Source organism: Zonotrichia albicollis, chromosome 13 (genome assembly GCF_047830755.1).
Source record: "Zonotrichia albicollis isolate bZonAlb1 chromosome 13, bZonAlb1.hap1, whole genome shotgun sequence".
NCBI classification, from domain to species: Eukaryota; Metazoa; Chordata; class Aves; order Passeriformes; family Passerellidae; genus Zonotrichia; species Zonotrichia albicollis.
The window spans coordinates 6,092,288-6,113,175 of NC_133831.1; the positions used below are offsets into that span (position 1 = coordinate 6,092,288).

General features: G+C 41.6%; 1 protein-coding gene across 3 annotated transcripts in view; it reads right to left on the reverse strand.

Moving 5' to 3' along the window:
- Positions 1–20,888, reverse strand: part of WWOX (WW domain containing oxidoreductase) — a 474,241-nt gene that overhangs the window by 66,714 nt on the left and 386,639 nt on the right. The window contains exon 9 of one of the 3 annotated variants that reach the window (XM_074550819.1): positions 9,519–9,674. The exons of 1 other annotated variant lie outside the window; for it this stretch is intronic. In XM_074550819.1, the coding sequence (XP_074406920.1) occupies positions 9,519–9,674 (156 nt within the window). Of the gene's footprint in view, positions 1–5,256; positions 5,506–9,518; positions 9,675–20,888 lie in introns of those variants that run through there. One more of the 3 variants, XM_074550820.1, reaches the window with a different exon arrangement.

A 20,888-nucleotide genomic window follows, 5' to 3' on the forward strand; every position in this document is an offset into this window, starting at 1 on the left:
GTGCAGCACAACAGCCTAATATTTAGTCTAAGTCACACTTGAAAATAAGTTATTTTTGTGCTTTAAGATATTTTACCAAAGAGTAAGATGAATGCAAGTTGCTTAATAAAATGCTTTTAGAAACCCAAGAAGACCCAGAAATACATATATTATTGGCTTCCCTCCAGGGAAGATCCAACAGCACCAAGTGAGATCCACAATACCTAAGAGAAGTCAAAGATTTTAAAAGGCTAAACCACAATTTTTCCACAGTTTCCAGTCTAATCTCCAAGGCATTTATTACACCTTTTTTCCACATAAAAGTAACAACAATTTTATTAATAATCCAGCAGCCTCCATTTTCTATTTGACAGAAGATAGAGTCACTCTTAATGGGGAAACACATTTACTCTGGGACTATTCATAGTCAGACTTTCTCAGTGTTAATGAAGACACTGCTTCAAACCAGAGGTTTATGGAAAAAAAAAATTAAAAAAAGGCGGGAAAATACTGGCAGTGTGAAGATTTAACTTCTGGTTTAAAATCACTGGCAGAGCCCTGCGCCCTGGGTGTTATTCATTTGTCAACAGCTTTCCAGCAAGTTCTCCACCTCCCCAAAGCTCTGAGCTGCCCTGGATGGGGCAGGCACAGCAGCATGGAGAGCTGTGAGGAACCTTTGTGCAGTCCTGACTCAGGCGTTTCTCTCTGTATCCTAAAGGGAAGATGCTGATTCACCATAATTTTCCCCTTATACAATAAATGTTATTTATCCAATCTGATGTATTTTAGATCCTGCTTCGCCTGACCTTGTAATTACAGAAAGTACAGGTGCTGTTTATTCGTGCAATGCACATGTCCCTGGATGTCTGGCAGTGTGTGTGCTCCAGAACCATCTCATAACTCTGTGATTTTCTCACTCTACAGAAATAATTTTACAAACACTCACCCTCTTCGTGATTGTCGCAATTTCTGCCAGAGAGAGCCCAGGGCTGGTAAAGTGCCAAGCAGGGCTTAAACACACTCAAGAGCTTCAAAGAGAAATGCACACAATGCTATTGATGTCAGCCTCTCAGTTTAATACATGCTTAAATTCACAGCATTAAAAATAACCAATCAAGGGGTTTTCTTTGTCATCCCCACTCTAGGAGTGAGCCTGAAATCTGTGTTAAAAAAGAACACTACAACTATTGCTTCTGCAGGGTGTTCAGTACCCTCAAACTCTCAGCATGATTTTCATTAGAGGGCAAAATGTTTGGAAAATTGTTATATGAAGTCCATAAATCTGAAGATGAATAATGAAAACGAAACTTCCCATGAAATGCCCCAGTGTTCATTTTATTTAACATTCTCCATTGGTGAAAATAAATTAAGAATGAACAAGACTTGTTTATGCCTGCCTTACACCATTCTCTGTGTTTTAATAGCAACTGCATATTAATTTATCAGGATCCTATAAATTAAAATTAGCCAGGAGGATTAACAACATAAATCCTTGAGTTTAAAACCAACCTGGCCTGCTCTCTCTTCCCTTAGCCCTAAAGTGAAAAAGAGCCATAAAAGCCATCACCGCTGTTTGATCCATTAAACTCATGAGACACTCTTATTTCAGCTGAGCTACTGGAGGTAGAGGCTGTGCAAAATCAGTTTTAAAGTCACAGCAGCCTTCCTGGAAGTGAGAGAAAGAGAGCACAGGAAAGGCCCAGCCTGAACATGGGAGATGACTCTTGCTCTTTCCACTGCATCACCAGCTGACATCAGGGAGGCTTCTCAGCATGCAGGAAATGAGCAAAAGATTTTTGCTAGTGAAATAGGTGAGGCCTAGGGGTATCACTTCCTAAGCACACCTTTGCCAAGATGCAAGGAAAATCCATGAAGTGGCCACATGTTTCACTGGGGCAGGGTAGGAAGGATGTGCTGTGGGTGGAGCAGATGTTCTGGGATCAGAACTCCCCCTCTCACTACAGTTTAATATCCTTAAGCATCAGCTGAGGGCTGAACAAGCAACATCCCCACAGAGCTGTAAATCAGCCAGGGCACTGTACATACTCATTATCCCAAACAATTTAAGGTGCTTTGGCTGCAGTGATGGGCACAACCCATTTGTACATGTAATCAGGAACTTCCTCACAAATACCAATTGAAAACCCACTTCCTTCCCCTTTCCCCCTCACTCCTGAAAGATTTGCATGACAGATGTGAAGCACTGAAAGCTGAAACCCATCAGTCCCACCTGAGTGCTCAGGTAGTGCTGAGAGGATGGTGCTGCTCAGCTGCAGCTGGGAGAACCCACACCAATGCACAACAAGGTGCACATCTCTTCAAAAGGGACATTTTAAATTGAAATATCTGCTAGTTCAATATAATAGGTAAACAACAAAAAGAGAAGTTTCTGCCAGGGTTTATTTTGGTACCAGACTGTGCTGCAAGGGTCAGATTGCCATGTAAGCCACCCACAGAAAATCTTTAACAGCCGTAAAAATTTATATCAAATGCTCCTTTTTTTTTTTTTTTTTTTTTTTTTTTTTTTTTTTTTTTTTTTTACTTATTGCTTGAAGGAGTTTAGGAGCTTTTGAAGACACCAATCCTTTATTGTCATCATAGCAGTGCTGCACACAGGCAGCAGGGATTATGGAGCAGAGCCAAAGCCACGTGGCTGCACCTACATCACACACAGGAGCTGCACCCCTGTCCTGAGATCCTGCAGCCACCAGGTCACCCCTGAGGTGTGAATAAGCACATTTCAAAACCAGAAAAGCAGTGTTGTCAAAGGCAAAAAAATATTAAATACAAGCCTATACCTGAGGGTGATGAGGCCCTGGCACAGGCTGCCCAGAGAAGGTGTTGATGCCCAAATGTTGGGAGTGCTCAGAGCCAGACTGGATGGGGCTCTGAGCGACTGATCCAGTGGAAGGTGTCCCTGCCCATGGCAGAGAGATGGCACAAGGTAATCTTTAAGGTTCCTTCTAATCCGAACCATTCTATGAGCTGAAACAGGAAGGCCCCACAGGAGGAACTGTCATTTTCCTCCCCTCTACCTGAGCAAGAGCATTACAAAAAGACTTCTCTTGCACGGTCACCAGACAAGAGGGCATCTCCTGGTGCATCCACAATCTGCTACCCTTCCTAATCTCCGGAAACTGTAAGGGACATTTATGTGGCATCAAGGCTTTGGCTGGCCAAATTCCCAGGTGGTCAGTGGGAATGGCCCTTCTCCCTCCCTGACAGCTGGAGCTGATGTCCACCACACTTTTCTTCCTGGCCTCAGAAACCAAGAGGATAAAAAATCACTGAGTGAGCAGAGAGAAATAGCACTGGACACCTATGACAGCCCATGTCTCTGAGGAGTGGGTTTAGGCACAGCTAGGGGTGGTAAGCCTCAAAGGCAGAGCCTGGCTCTGCTCAGCAGCCCTGCTATGAACAGGTTACCCCACAGGTTTTACTCTGCTCACAGATCTCCCAAGCTGCAGAAAACCCGTGACCTGAACCCGCAGAACAAATCTCTCACAATACTGTTGACTATTTTTTCCTCATGATTAATGTCTCAGGGTCTGACAAAATACAGGGGCAGCATTTTTTGAGCTTGATACCAGTTATCCAGGGAAAGGCTGCAGCAGGCACACACGCAGCAGGAGCAGATAAGGGGGCTCAGATCAGTGTGTGATATACCTGCGTGCACCAGATGAGCTGAACATGACTCGCACTACTTCTGCTCACTTCACACAGCTGATATTTATCACAGCTCCTTTCAAAAGCTTATCTCCATCCTTTGGAGTTCACTTATAGCATGAACAAGGTGAAATCCCAGGTGGAACGAGTGCCCAGATGTGTCAGGGGAGGTTTCCATTCAGTAAAACCAGGATATCACCTGGTTTAGAGAGATAGGGGATACACAGCTCAGCAAAACGTGTTTCTGCAGGACTCTTATATGTGCAGGTAGTATAAATGCACTTAGTACGAGATACATAAACAAAAGAAAACAACAAACCTTTTCTTTATGTACATACACATTACATATATGCATATATATATATATATACACACACATGCACAAAACCCTGCCTGACTCCTCTATTTGCCTTTAACACTAAAGATAGAACAAAACAGCTTTCATTTTTCCTATTCCTCCTTCCTTCTCAGTAAGAGAAATGAGACCTACCAATTTAGACAGCTATGCTTAGTTGCCCTTACTAAGCACCAAAGTGAATGATTTGACTAAGATTATGCAGCCAAGGGGTTATGCACCTCTCTTAATCAAAAGAATACACAGCTGGAATGTAAAGTATTTGTCCCCTTGTATTTAAGGCAAGGAGGAGGAAATTGGGTTGTATAAAAGAAGAGAAAGAAAAGTTGTTAGGCATAAATGCAAACAGCTTTGCAAATAGAGGCTGGAAATAAGCATCTTCTTAAAAAAAAAAAAAAATCACTGCATCATATTGTAAAGGAAGCTCCTGCATTCATTCCATGGGGGAATAGGAAAGTGCACTCTCTGTACAAGGCTGCAGAAGACGGAAAGCTCTGTAAGCCCATCCCAACTCCCTTAATTATTTTAATTGCAGCAGTGTGATGCCAAGGTGCTGAATTACCCCCTCAGGCTCTGGCTGCTTAGCCAGGAGGTACTGAATTAAACTGTCAGAACATGCAGAAAAATTGCAATGGTGCCTGTCAACAGTATTTGTTAAGAGACACGGGTGAGGCCAGTGACTTGTATAGAAAAAGAGCTGCCAATGCAAAGTCGTCAAAGCACAGCACTGGAACTAATGGGGTATTCAGAGGTCTTGTTCTACTTCATTGGTTAAAGCCAACAAAACTCCTGTAATATTTGGGGCGGTTTGCTATTTATGGCTATGGTAATAAAGGCCAGTTAAAGCTGCAAAGCCAGCCACAGTTAGTGGTCCCCACTGCTTCAGTTCTAAATGGCTGAGGGGGCACGATTCCATCTCAAGCTCTGCTTTTAAAACAGAGGAAAAAATTATAAAAAGAATTGGGTGTTTAAAAATATGAAAAATTAAATGCAGAGTGGGCCACAGTTTTACAATGCACTGTTCTAGTTAAAAATAACTACATTTTGGATGCCTTACCCAGATGATTTCAAATTCAGCTATGTCTTAGCTGCAAAGGACTGGCATACAGCTGGCAATGTGGCCCAGGTTTAACATCCTCTCCTGCTGACACGTGGCAGTTTCCTTCCAGAGACACTTACCAAAGCCCAAGGTGTGTTTGATACCAAAATCTACTTTGTAACTTCTAAACCCACGCAAGTGCAGATAGCGATCAAAGCCACCTGAAGAAGTCCTATTTGCTGTGGCTCTGCATGGCTCCCTTGCAGCTATTTTTAGGGGTAAAATCCTGTGCTTGTGAAATTGAAAGGCAGATAACAATGGCTGGAGCCAGTGCGTGGGCAGGTGCCATGCAAACACCTCGCAGCTCAACACTCACACGTTGGCTCCGGATGCTCAGTCCCCCACGACACTTTGGTCCTCTCTGGGGAGGATAAATCCAGCTGGATTTTGGGATGGGAGCTGGCTCCTGCAGAGGGGCACACAGAGTTGTAAGCCAGGTTAAAGCAATAAATGGTTTATGCTTGGTAGGCTGGCTAAAGGCTGAGTACACCAGAGCATGGGATTCTTAGAAACCCAACTTCTCAGCCTTTCCATCCTTGAGGAGCTGAGCACAGCCTCTCTAGAGCAGAGCAGCAATGGTACACAGGAAAGGAGAATCTTTTTGTGTTTGCCAAAGACACCTTTTCAGCAGGGAAGTGGAGATGGAGTAAATGAGCATTTTTTCACTGTAAGTGCTTGTCCCTGTCCCAGACCATTCCAACAGCTCTCTGCCCAGATGGAGCCGCATCCCAGTTTCCCACAGCCTAAAGTGCTTTGAGAAATGCTACAGGTCCCACCTGGCTTCTCTGCTGAGGTATCTCCCAGCTCAGTGTGCTTACTGGGATTCTTCCTAAACAGGTCTCAATTGCCATAATCCTACATTCATTTAATGTGGTTTTCACTAAGAACACAAGTTCAAGAGAGGTTAATGATCCATTAGTGTACATTTTTAACTAGCTAATTTACATATTGACTAGCCTGTATTTATTTTATTAAAAACAGGTCACTATATTCAGCTGACTGAATTATGTGACATATCACATGGATTACACTAGAATTGTTCAGTAATTAATTTTTCCCATACATGATATGTAGTTATTACCTATATTTCTAAAACAATTAAAACTGTGAATGCTCTCTTAAAGAAACTGAAACCTTTGCTGCTTTAAGGGCTTTACAACTGCAATGCTCTCTGAGATGAAGGGTTCATTTCTGTAGTTTCTTTGGGATAAAATCCATCCTACTCCTGGTACAGAACACAGCCCACAGCCTGCAGGAGTTATGGTTCAGGCCAGGTCACAAATTCTGTTTCTAAGCTGTGTTTGTAGCTAAATAGTGTTGGCCATGCAAAGATGCACTGTCATGAGCTCTGATTCCCTTCCTGCCATCTGGGAATTAAAGGACAATCTTCATTAACTTTAATTAAAGAAGTTGGCTCCTTTCAGATGAGGGTGACAATCCAAGAGTGCATTAAGCAGCTCAAACCACGTATTCCCCCCAGCATTATCCATGGCTCTGTTCCTTTGGCCCAGAAATTTAACATGTTCTCACACAAACACTGAAGAGAAGGAAGGGTGATGACCCCTTGGGTCTGATGATCACACACCCACCTCTATATCTCCATTAAGAGTCAATCATTAGGCCACTTTGATATTCCCTTGGCAGGCAGTTTACCACAATTCCGTAGCCTCTCACTAACTTGGATATCTGAAGAATTTGAGATACACAAGATATGGGAACTGCACCTTCAGTTGTCATGATCCCAATCACACAACCAGGTCTGGGAGAGCCCAATCACTCTCCACTTATCAGAGCACGACTCTGAAAGGGTTTTGTTCTCCTGCACTGAGGACAAGTGACACAATGGGCACTTACAAATGGCTAAATTGCCCAAAGTTTCTAAAAGGCAAACTATACCTTGATTATCTCATACTCAGAAAATGCCTTTGCATAGATTTAAACACATCTGAGCAAGTTTTCAGCATTAGCACTGTTCCTTTCTTCTTGGGATAGTGGTGGCACGTTGTGAAATGCCTCTTCCATGTTCCTTGCCAACATCAAAACCTCTTCACGCTGCATTTTTGAATGTCATGTTCACAGGAACACGAGAGGATTTCTGGTTCTCAGTGGGAGAGTGTTATGTTTTTCCAAGTGCAAACAAAGGGTATTAAAACACCCGTAGTGCTCATTATACCACTGCAGCCCACCAGAAACAAAAGTATGGATTCGATTTTCCACCACATAATGACTATATCGTGCACAGAACTGGATGAACTAATTTATTACTTAGGAAAAGTACTAATTGCTTGGCCCTTCTGCCTTTGGGTGCAGTGGCACATGCAGAGAAAGAGCAGCTTCAGGGCCAGATACAAAACAGATCTGTCATAAAGGATCACTGCTGTTATTCCATCAAATCTGCCATTAGCATTAGCCATGAAGAGCAAACCAAAGACAAGCATCAAGAATTCAGATATTGTTCTGCAAGTATAGAAGAAAAATAGTATTAACATTTCTTGGAATTCAATTAGTCTGAAGCCTTGTTTTCAGTGCCAAATGAGGTGCATTTTCTATTGAGGGTGATTTGTTTTCCAGAGCAAAGAGGGCATTGTCTCTGATAGGATTAGAAATCAAAATAGCTGAGTTGGATTAGCTACCTAACGATTAACAAAACAAACACCTTATTTTTTTCTTTTTGTGCTGAAGACATGGAAATGTGGAGTGAACGAGACTTCCTGGACCATCAAGTCTCATATCCGTGTTATTGAGGACACCACATCATATAACCCTTTTCACAAACATATCAAGCTTATCATAATCTGGAGTAATTTCTACAATGATGTTTTCAGCATGATAGCATCAGCCATGTGGACAGAAAAAACAGCAAAATTTCCTTGATGCAAATTCTGTTTCATACGAAATTCGCAGTCATCGTACCACAGGATTTCTGGGAAGAAATGTCTTTGTTTCTTTCTGAAACAATGTTTGAAGCTTTACAAAAACTTATTTTTGACAATGACATACCAAAACGTGCAAGACATTGCAGAGAACTGAACAACTACATAAAACCTCCCTCTATGCTAATTTAGCTTCATTTTATCAATTTTAAAAAATAATATTGCATTTATTGTTCTGGATGACCTTACTGGGAGGCTGATGTGGCACCGAAGCCCTCTTCCTCTTTTAACACTGCTGCTTCTCAAACCTATACTGAAGCTGAACAATCTTTTGTCTGAAAATCAAATTAGCACTTTCCTAAGGGTAGTGTAAGGCATTTGCATGAGTGTGAAACCTCAATCAAAAGTAAAGTTTGAGTGCTGGGCATTTATATCCTGGGCTTGCCAGAATAAAGCAGCATTAAGTTTCTCACTAAGACTCAGATTTGTAAAGATATTTAGATGCAGATAAGGCGCTTAGTGGTGCATTCAAAAAAGCCTAGGACTTTTCTGTGCTGATGATTCATTCTAATATACATTTCATTTACAAGTCAGCAGTACAATGTTGTGGTAGAAGTGATGTGGTAAAAAATAAAACACAAGAAAAAACAATAACTGAGGGTAGAAATCTGGGCATAACGAAGGCAACTGCGATGGTCCCAGTGGCCTTAATCCATACAAATCCATACAAATTCCTCTCTCTCTGACTTCTGAAGATTTCTTTTGCTAAAAAAGCAGAAAGCAATAGAAGAATTATTATACTTAATGGTGTGCCACAGGACAGCAGTGTTTAGAAGAAAGTCCCAGGTTGATTTTCCTTCCCTCAGTTCTGTCTTACAGCACTGAAGCTATTGAAAAATGAACCTAAAAATTGGTTCAAGGAGTTCTCTTTCTCTCCTGAAGTTTGATTCAAATTTACAGTCTTCATGTATTTCAGGCTGATTCAGTGAGACCATGGCATGTCTCAGCTCTGAAGCTGCTTCTTGCAGATTGCAGCTGTAGGGAGAAATACGTCTACATATGAAGCAAAGTGATGGAGTGAATTAAACTCCAAACACAGCCTCCAGCTAATTTTTTAATAATCTGAGTGCAAAACAGGGCCTTGAGGGTAGGCAGAGCTTTTCAGTAAACCAATCAGAACTGGATTTTATTTAAACAACAGTAAAGTCAGTCCCAGAGAGCTCAGACACTTGTACACAAAGCAGCCGTGTCTCACAGAGAGCCTGTACAGTAGCTCAGCATCTCAATTTCAATCACAGCTCATTCCCTGCTGGTAGTTTTTGTCTGCAAACAAGCTGAATGTGAGCTGACAAGGGCCCCCAGAGCAAATAATATGAGCACTGGAGGAAGAAACTCACACGGACACGCTGCTGACAGTTGTGCAGCCAATTCAAAAAGATTGCACAACAAGAGCCCCAGAGCTCGGCTGGAGCTGCACACCAGGGCACCAACACACAGAGAGAACCTGTGATCCCAGGGGTGTTTCACCTCCTGAAGCACTGCTCACCTTGGCAGAACAGGTGTGCTGGCACAGGGCAAGGCCAGAGGAGGAGCAGGGCAGTTCTGGCAGCTTTTCTAAGCAAAGCTCTGCATCGCTCTGGGTTGATGGGAGCACATCCAGCCTGCACATCCTGCCTGCTTTGTGGATCTGCAGAGGGTGTGCCTACAAAGAGTTTGTAAATCTGAGTTATTTCCAGCATATTACAGTACAGGAGCTGAGCAAGTGGCCACAGATTCTTCCAGGGATGGTGGTGTCCCCTCAGGGGTACCAGGATGTTTTTGTTCTCCACACCTCTTACCCACATTTCCTTACACAGGAGTGTCCACATGTCACAGACATCTTTTATGAAAAATCCTTTCCTTGGGATTTTTTTCTCCTGAGAAGCTGAGAGGCCTCAGGAACAAAATGTAAACACTGATTATCTGCTGCTGTGGAATGCAACAGATGCATCTGTGATTGGTCTCATGCAGTTGTTTCTAATTAATGGCCAATCACAGTGAGCTGGCTCAGACTCTCTGTCTGAGCCACAAGCCTTTGTTATAATTACTTCTTTTTCTATTCTTAGCCAGCCTTCTGATGAAATCCTTTCTTCTCTTATTTTAGTATATTTTTAATATAATATATATCATAAAATAATAAATCAAGCCTTCTGAAACATGGAGTCAGATCCTCGTCTCTTCCCTCACCCTCGGACCCCTGTGAACACTGTCACACCCACATGTGGGAAAAAACTTCCAGAAAGGACCAAGATCATGATGATACACTACACCAAGCAGCACAATCTGTCATTCCTTTCCAGGAAATGTGGGTTGGACAAATATCAAGCTAAAAGAGGTGCTGGAAACACACTACTGCCCATGATAGAATTTGTGGTGCCACCTGAGAGCTGCACTGTGCTAATGGCACTCATGAGCTGCACACACATCTCAGCACAGCTTTAGAATGAGCACCCTTAAGTTTGTAAAACACTTTGAGGCAAAACCTGCTCAATAAATGGAAGCCACCAAAATGACCAACTGCAGCTGTTGAAACAGACCCACCTAATTGCTTGATGTGGAGAGGATGGATATTACTTCTTTGGAATCTGCAGTTTTCAATATCATTACCAGCTTTAAATATGATCATATTCACTGATAATGGCATCTCTCCCATACAGAGAGAATATGACAACTAACTGGAATATAACAGCTAGGGATTTACTGGAGAAAAAAAAAATCACTATAGTGGTCTTTTTTTTAGAGAAAATAATAATCACTTTATTTACAGATAAATCCCAAAAAATAATTTGTGATCTTCAGATGCATTTATTGGACTACTGCTCATTATTGGATTTTTAATCTGCGAAAAAGAAAAATAGGCTAGACAGCAGCCTGTTGTTTTAGAGTTAATTTCTTGTAAGAGGTCTGATTTTAAAGAGTGTAGACAAAACCAGAATATAGATGTTCCTCTCATTTTCACTAAAGGACATGTGACATATAGACACTGTCCTTACAGATAAACCTTTCTTTACTTTATGTCATTTTAAATACACTTCTGCAGCCAGCAACCCTAGCAGAGGAAAGGAACACAAGACTTCATTCTACACTTACTCTGTACCTGCTACAGGAGCTCAAAAATCAGTGTACAGATGCTGCCTTTGGAGATGAGCTAATATCCTCCCTACTTTGCCTCATTCAGCCAAACCAGAGTTTATAAAACAACAACTTTTTTATGAGATTTCCAGTAACATTAATTGTTGGTCACAAAACTTCAAAGAAAACCAGATATTTATAGCTCAATTCATGTTTCTCTTTTTTTTTCCACACACTTTTACCACAACACTTTCCAACCCGGTTCCCATGAGCGCACTGCAAACAGAGCTGTGCCCGCTTCCTGCTGTGGCAGCCTCCTTAACCACTTCACTCCTGGTGCTTCTGATGCTTCTCTCATTTATTTTTTACTTTTTGTTTTTTTCTTTTTTTCCAGTGTTCATGTCCTTTCATTGTTTTCCCCAGTGTGTCATACTTGCATTTTCCCACATTGCTTTATCATTCATCTCTGCTCTCTTCAGCCACCCGCACAATCATTAAAATGGTATGGGAAATGAACTATGTATACAAAAATATAGAGACATACACAAACACACATCCCTGTGTGTATATATAGATCTGCACACACAGACTACACTGGGAAAACTTTCATACAAGGGAGAAAAAAAAATCTCCTTTTCAGTAGAAAAATTACTTGCTAAATGAACTCATTTTTATAAACATAGAAGAGGGAGGTGGAACATTTTCAGATACATATATTAAATATTTGCCTATTCCTCAGAAGAACTGATATTCATAACCACTTATTTATTACAATGTAATCAGCATATTGATTATATTAAGCAATTCCTGTAAATCTCTATAAGCTGAGGTTAACAATGGCTTTTCAAATGCCATTAACCATCACCTTGCAGCTTTCTCTCTATTATGTACCATAAAGTTAATCATGTGCAAGACAGTTTTTCCAAGAGAAAAATCTGCCATACAGTGCAATGATCACCTTGGTATTTTCCTAGAACAAAGAAAAGGTCTTTCTTAAATAGGAAAAAGTCTATGCTGTCAAAGAATGAGTGCTGGGCAAGATAATCATGGGTTTCCTGCAAAATTTCTCAGATTATCATATTAAAGCCCAAATTCTTCAGACCTTTTTTTCAGCATTAAAATCCCCGTGCCTGTTATCATGAAATGGGCTGAGAATTGTGATTCTGCAGCGTGCAAGAGGCGCTGGAGTGAGGCAGGTGCTGAATGAATGACTCACAGAGGGACAGCAGAGCCCTTCCATCCTTCTCCAGAGCAGCTGCCCCAAAGCAAGCTGGTCTTGGGCAGGATCAGAAGGTTTCAACATTTGGAATCAGAGCCACAGGATGTTCTCTCTGGGTTCCACCAAGGTGTGTGTGTGTGCCATGACCAGGCAGCAGCCAAGAGTGGAGGTCTCAGCACTCACAGGGGTTAACTCCTCACCCAATAATTTCTCCCACAAGAGGAAATGAGATACAGTGAGATATGCCACTGGCACGTGCAGGGGGAGGAGGCTGCTTATGTAAATGTGGAGATAGATCCATAAATCACACCATGGAAAGGCACTGGCCATACCTTACACAGCAATAACTGCTACAGGAGATCATTAACAGAGTCAACTATTGCATTACATCCAGCACAACACTGGTGTCAGACTGACAGAAGTTCAGCCTGCCCATAACATATTTTTTCATTTGCTTACCAAATCAATATTTATCTCCGTCTGTGGTAAATTAGACAAATTTATTTAACATGGAAAAGTAACCATGTAGCATGAAGCAGGAAACTAATATTAAGCCTGCATATGATATTCAGGAGTTCAAGCCCTGCCAAGCATTTCACAGGGAAAGCACTCGGAAAAACATTTCAATTGATCTTTCTTCCCCCCTCCAAGTTCCTCTGGCAAGTGATTTGAAACATAGGTGCCAAATTAGGGTAGCTCTAAGGTTCCTATTACTATTTGGCACACTGAGGAGCCAATGATTTAAGACAATATGAGATGTCCATTAGCTGTAACAATGAATTCAAATGCTTAGAAGCCAGGCTATAAATCTACCCTTTTGGAAAGATTAACCACTGTTTGCATAAAGTTAGAAACTCCACCTTTGAGGGGAAAATGCATCTCTCCCTGCTAGTTCCTGCCCAGCCAAAAGCAGCCCAGGAGCTGCATCCCACAGGAGCAGGGAGCACAGATAAAAAGCCAATTGGGAAATCCAGCCTTTGGACCCCAGCAATCCCAGAGGATTAACTGGGAGCAGACAGAGGTCGGTGCCTCTTGGGTGCTCTAACTCCCTCCTGCACCTTTGGGGCCACCCTGTCAGCACACATACCCAAAAACTTCTGGAGTCCAACAGTCAGGGCAGTCTCTGAAGACAAATTTTTACAGCAGAAAATCTCCAATAAATTCCCTTTCCCACCATCACAAAAAAAAAAAAAAAATTCCCCAAGAGCTTGTATTTCTAGAATCATGCCAAATGAGGCTTTTAATTCTGATTTTTGCTTAACTTGTGCACAAATAAACTCTATGCAACAGGAAATGGCAAAGTGAAGCTGCTCTGTACCTACATTGCCCAGGATGCCTGAAGTTCAGCAATCCAGGGTGCTGGACACTGGGCAAATCTTATTGCCTAGAGCTGTGGTGCTGTGCCATGTGCTGGAGATGGCAGGTAGGAAGTGAGAGGAAGGCATGGATAAACAGAACACTGGATAATAAACCCCAATATTTTGTCTTCCTGATGTACATAGATTAACAATATGTCATTCACTTATTCACTGGACAGCTACACCATAGGCCACAGCAAAAACTAGCAAGGAGTATCAATTTATTGCCTCCATTCAAATTTTGTAGCAGGTTTTGGAAAGCAGCTAAAGCTGCTAATATAGCACTTACTGTGTTGATGGCCCTAAAGTCATTTGTAATACCATAAAACAAATTTGTATGATATCCACAAATCAATTGCTCCATTTAGATGTTATTTCTTACTCAAACAAGTAACTGTGGTCTTGGCAAAGAGATATGTCAGACCCAAAATGGGAAAAAAAATAATAAGGAGAAAAGAAAAGGATAGAACTGCCCTCAGCAGCAGTCTCTCCTCCTCTCTCCATCCTCCCACAAATTTCTTTTCCCAATGTCACTGAAAGTAGGTTCAAAAGGAGTTTTCAAAATGTAGCTTGCTGGATGGTGCAGGCAGGTCTGTGGATGTCATCAGCCTTGAGATATAGATGTTGGCAATTGCAGCAAATGCCAACACAGAGTAGAAAATGAAACAGAATTGCTCAGCTATGGAAAAAGAAGAAACCCTCAGCACAAGGCCAAGAACACACAACCACTTCCTCTGAGATGCTGCTACTCTCCTGTTTATGTTAGAACTAATGTTTGGGGCACCCTTACCTCAATAGCCACGCTCACAGCAGATCTTTGAAGGCTTCAGAAAAAAAAAAAAAAAAAAAAAAAGAAAATATAAAAATATAACTTTAAATGAAATTATTTCCTCCTTTCTTCTGGAGGCAATCATGGTTGTGCTGTCGATGCCCAACTGCTAAATTTTTGTTGCAAGGTATAAATGCAGGGGCTTAACCTCCTGATTTGCAAACATGAAGGGAAGGTGCTGATACAAATTAGAGGTATGCAAAACCACAACTCCCCTGCCCCACACAAGGACCATGAGAACTCAGGGGTTCTCTGCTCACCGATTTGACTGGAACGTTATTTGTCACGCTAATAAAGAAAAATGAGGGTGCAGGATTTCCAGGGCTGGAGAACAATGACATAACATCTTTCTACATCCGTGTTTTACAATCCCTCCCTGTGCTTCTCTCACGTTCTCCCACCACAAAGTAGCTCACAAATGATGATGTTGTAAATGTGGTGTTTGGTAACAGCAGCGAGTGGTTAACCAACGTCAATCCCACAGAGAGAGCAAGGGTGGGCTCCTGGGGTGGGGCTGGTTTGGGGGTTACTGCTTCCTTCCATGAAAATGAAAATGCAAATCAAAAGTAACTGAAACCCACCCAATTTCTGTGTGGAAGAGATTTACTGGCAGTTTACACAAAAAAATGAAAGGAAACATTTGTGATGTGTATACAAAAAAGCAGCAAAACCTCTCAGTGTTGGTGAACAAATAACAACAGTACTTTTGACAATATTCTCACTGCACTTCCAAAACTTATCCACTAAGAAGTTTCATATTCCTACACTTATTCTTAAAGAAGAAAACAATACACAATTTGCAATAATCACAATTTTAAATGAACTTATATGGCAAGAAGCAGCTATCCAACCCACTGCACAGAAACTTTGAAAAAACCCAAACCCCAAAGACCAAATGCTGATGCATTTTCCTTCTACAATGACTGTGGTTTTCACAGGGACACTGAGTAAAGTGACATCAAGTACTGTTTTTAATGAAGTCAAGCATAAACTTTAAGTTCTGAGCAGTATCTCCAATCAACATTGAATGATTTGGGGGAATCTCTAAGCTGTGCGGTTTTTTCTTTTAATTAACTTCTCAGCTGAAAGAGTTTGAAAATCTGATTAAACTTCTTGATCAGACTTGTTCATGCCATGGCAACAAAAAAATGGGCATCTAAATTCCTTTGCACAAGTGGAAAGGAAGCAGTACCTGCAGAGATCTCGGGCACTTCTACATAATAAAGGGTTGGTGGAAAAAAAGTAAGAAAACAGGATCAAAAACTGCTCCAAACAGCCAGAAATAGGAATAAAATGCAACCAAATAGTTGAATAAAAAATAAAAATAAGTGCTCTGAGATTTGGTCATAGGAATGGATGGTTAAAGCCCAGAAAGAGCAGAGGGCAGCCCCATGGCAATGAGGCTCCTTCTTCCTGCTGGGAGTTGGAAAATAATGGCCAAGAAAAAGGCAGCAAGGAGATAAAATTGCAAATCTAGGGAGAAACAGGAGTGGGCTGTTGGTGTCCCAAGCTCAGCTCCCACACCCTGCTCAAGCTGGGAGGAGAGTTGGGGTCACTCCTGCCCCATCCCACCAACACAGGGCGGCTCAGGCCTCTGTGGGGCAGGACAGAGATGGCGATGGATTAGGAATGAGATCTGGGACAGAGGGGTAGGACAGACATGGGGATGGATTGGGAATGGGATTTGGGGAGGAGGGCCAAGCTCAGAGGGGCAGGACAGAGATGGGGAAGGATTTAGAAAGAGATTTGGGGAGGAGGGCCAGGACAAGGCCCTGGCGAACTCAGCTGTCCCAAGATGGTGCTGCCACAAGGAGAGGGTGCACTCTGAACTACGGGGGCTCTTTAGCTCCTCAATGGAAAGTTTTTACAGTTTATTAAGTCCGCTCTTCAGTTATCTAAAAGCATTAATGCTATTGTTAAAATTCACAGCTTCCAGTTACTAAAGAAATGTGATTGTTTTATCTGGATTTCTATTATATGAATAAAACGTAACGCTGTCTGCATAAAATGGCCCCAGAGTTTCATTAAAAAATAACAGCCTAATTCCCTAATATGAAGTTATTTTAAGTGTTTTATTAATATTGTCTTCTAAATGCACATAAGTGTGATCCCCCTTTAAGTGCAGTATCTTTAGGGCTAGTTGTAATTGTATTTTTCTTATCAGTTGCTTGTGCCTGCATTTCAAATATTCATTGCTTACTTCAGGCACTTCACTCAGACAAGAAAGAGTGCAGTGGAAAACTATTTAATTTGGACACTATTTGAATATCAAACTTTTCAGTCCTCACTGCAATAGCTCTTGTCCCTATTAAGAATCTCAAAGTGCCACTAACAGAATTCCTAGGGTGCCTATTTATCCTGCCTTAAGTTTCATCTGTTAAAATGAAACTATAAATAAAAATCAATGTGAAACATGAAAAGCCTGACAAATGGAATGAAATCCTCATCCCAATCAAGTCCATAGCAAATTAATTTATGTGTAAAGGCCAGGACTTGTCCCATCTAACTTTAGCGTCTGCTAGGAATCCTGGTTTCAGACCCTGCATATCTGTGAGGCCCTCAGTGGAAAAAGGAAAAAGACACCTCTCGTGGGAAATTCTCATTTTATTGGGTGCTGGCAGCCCCTTCCCTCGGCCAGAGGGTGCCAAGAAGCCCAGCTCTTACCTGAGGTACATTTTACCTAATATTGAAATGGAGCTATTCAGGCTGGAGCATATCAGTTAAAGGAGAGAATCCCACTCATTTTATTTAATTTGTTTTAAAGGAGAAAATGCAGAGTTTTGTGATGAGTAAGAAATGGCTCAAGGAATTCCTGATACACCTTTATCAATGACAAGGAAGGGAGAGAGCCAAGAAAAAATTTAGAGAAGCAATCAGTTCTTCCTTTGTGCTGGGAACAGGGCAGAGCAAACAGCAGCACCAACAGCACATCCTCACAGTTTCCAGGCTTACAGGCATCACATTACATGATGTCTTTGAATTTGTCTTTGCAGGGTCACACATATACAGCTGGGAAACCACAGGAGGGTGTTGTGATAATTTTACAGCAAAATTATAAAATAGAGATGTGTGGCAAACATAATTTTTCTATCACTACCCAAAAGCAGCTATAATTAAACATTAATTTACCCCAGTGACTCCTCTGTGAGCCCTGTATTTCTGGAAAACCTTGTCCTCCTTATTGGAAACACAGCAGGTTGAAGAATCAGGGATTTTCTACCTGCTTCTTTATATGAACTTTTCTGCATCTTGGTATTGTTTCAGAAGGACCAAGTGACCTGAACAGAGATGTTGGTCTAAAAAAAGGGTTTTAAACCAACTTTATTTTGTGAAGTTTTAGCCTTGGCCTTGTATAGTAAATTGATTGATTATTGCTGAGTAGGGTTTTCCCTTTGCAGAGAGAATCCCAAAATCAAATTTGCCAAGAGAAGGTGGGAAAAGCAGAGCTCAGCATTCAGACAATGCCCTGCTGTCATTTCTCTCCTGCCAGCAGCATCCCTCTGCTCTGGATGCCACAGCACAGCCATGGGCACCTCCCCACACTCTGGAGCCCCCCAGGTAAAAAATCCATATCCTGAGGCTCACTGGCTGATTAGGACAGGCATGCAATAGTATGGACAAAGCTAAAAATGTGGATTAAGAGGAGCATAAGAAATAATTATTTCATGGCACCTCCCAACAGTTTCCCAGGCAGAAAGTGTTGTTATTCCATTGTCTGTCTCCCACTCTGCAACCTGAGGGGCTCCCCAGCTTCCTGGTGAGCATCACACAGCCTCAATCCTTTCCTTTAATCCTTCCTTTGAAATGACAAACATTATTGACACCTTTCTTTCTAATGGTTTGCAGCGTTTTCTAACAACTTTACAAATGTCAATCCCACTCATTGCAGAAGCCCTATTGATTCCCTCCTTGCACTCCAGTATTTGGTCTACTTTAAAGATATCCCACATCACATTGTGCAGATAAACAAAAGCTGCTGCAGGACCTGTGCTGCGGGGCTCTCCAGAAGAACATAGGCTCCTCCTTCCATCACATGAGACTGCAAAGTCCATCCCTATCTCAAGGGCATTTGCAAGAACTACAAAACATTCAGATCACAGATGATTTATTATGTGGGAGTGACATCAACACAAAAACCCCTAATTTTATTTTATATGCAAGCTGCACAGAACAAGCATTGCTGTGTGTTGCACTCTGGATTAAGGAAAACCTTGTGCAAATACAGCACTTGACAAATTAGTGTCTGGAATTGGGGCTTCCCATGGCTGCTTAAGAAACACACATGTTCCTTAATGAAAACGGGTACTTGATTTGTTATTAATTCTTCACATCCTTGGACAAAAGCCAAAAACATTTCAGTGAGTATCTGTATGGTAACAGTCATAGCCAGAACTATTTCACACACAGATAATTGCTGAGGAAGTTTCAAAACACTGGAAATTATCTTCTAACCTACGTCCAAACTTCTATTTCTAACCCATATCTCAACTATAAAAGCTGTTGGTTTTGGGTTTTTTTTTTCCTTTTAAAATATTCTTACTCATTTGCAGAATTCTTAGCGGAAAATTTTGTATCTATTCTGGCAAGAGGAAAACCAAATTTCCTCCTGATGCAACTTGAAATGCTCCTCAAAATTAGTTTTAAAATGTCACATGAATCCATATTGCTGCACTACCAGTGCTGAAATGCACAGTAATTTCTCAGATACATTCAGAATATATAATAACATATTTTGCAGTTGTATTAATTTTGACAAATCATTCACCTCCAGTTTAAAAAGAAAACTAGAAGTACTGAATTATTTCTACTTTTTTTGAACACCTCATCCTTTCTCTGTAATATAAATTTGTTACCTATTGCTTGAAGTGCTCTCAAACCCCACATCAGCCTATTCAATAAGTATGGCCAAAAATCTATTAAGAATTTGTTCCACACCAGCCTGACCAAGTTAATTTTAAAGAGATATTTTTTCTTTTATGAGAATGAAATTCCCAACTATTTTTTTCCTGGGATTTAAAATAAATGAGCTACCAACCAGATCCTGGTGTTTATAATTGGATCCCCAGCAACTGTCACTGTAATGACAGCAAAACACTGCACATAAAGATACAACGATCCACCACACTGAAAGAGTTAAATTTACAATGTCTTCCCCCATTGCCAGTCCTTTAAGGAAAAGTAGAGGGGGTTTCTTTTGTCTGGAGAGGAAACTGTCACTTTGTGTTTTCAGGTTTGTAGAAAAGCCTTTTTTAATGTAAACATTCATTAAACTAATTTGAAGTTGTCATTACTCTCCTCCCCTGCTGCTTTATATCAGATTATTCCTAAGTGCTTGGTGAAGAGCCCCATAAACACACAGTCTATTTCCCTGCAGGGTATAATCACACAGTTTGCACTGTGATTTATGCTCTGTGGTGCTGGTGAGTGTCCTAAACTTTGAAAGGGCCTAGTTCTTCAGCAGATGCACTACTCCCTTTATATTTAAACAAAGTTCAGCTAACCCTCCCAGTCTATTACAGACATTGTTTAGCTCTTTCCCTTCACAATAAGGCTTGTTAAGTGCTGATTAAATCCAAATCGGTGACACTTTTAATTAAGAAAATGGGAATTCAGAAATAATTGCCTTTAAGTTTCAGTAAAAACATTTTACAAGTGTTGTTTTCCCTTCCCCCTTGCCACAGCATCAAGAAACATCTCTAATTCAGAGAGGAACAGACTAGAAATCTGATTTGGATTTTGGTAGAAATACTAATTCTGACTCTAGAGGATCTTTTCGGACGCCTTTTATAAAAGTCAGATCCCAGAGGAAGTTCCACAGGGCCGACTGGAGCAGAGGCAGGAAGATCATTTTGCTCTGGAGACAGAAAACCTGAGGAGAGCTGCTGTTATCAGCATCTGCTGCGCTCGTGAATATCGGAGACTGGAGAAAGATAAAATTTCCCTCACAGATAAGACAACCAGTGATGATTTCAGCCTGCTCCACTAACAAATGTTAATCTAGAAAACGCAGCAATTACTTGGATAATAAAACCCTCTTCAGTCGATGCATTCCCGCACTTCAGGCAGTTTGTGCCTGGAGTGTGCCCACAATGAGCTGGAGATGGAGCAGAGTCCCCACGGAGCCAGAGCCACTCTGGCTCAGCTGAGGAGCAGTGTCACACTCCAGGGCCCTGAGCTCATGGTGGTGGGCTGTCCCCTTGTCCCCACGCTGTGCTATCTGCCCTGCAGAGCCCCTGCCCTGGCTGCTCCAGGGGCACGGCACATCCAGCTGTGCCACACCAGAGCCAGCAGCAGCCTCCCCTCTGCCACTGATGGGGTTTTAGGAGATCCCACAGCTGCCCCCATGAGCAGAAATGTCACCTCCCAGCCTGACCATGCCATCAGCAGGTAAAGATTTCC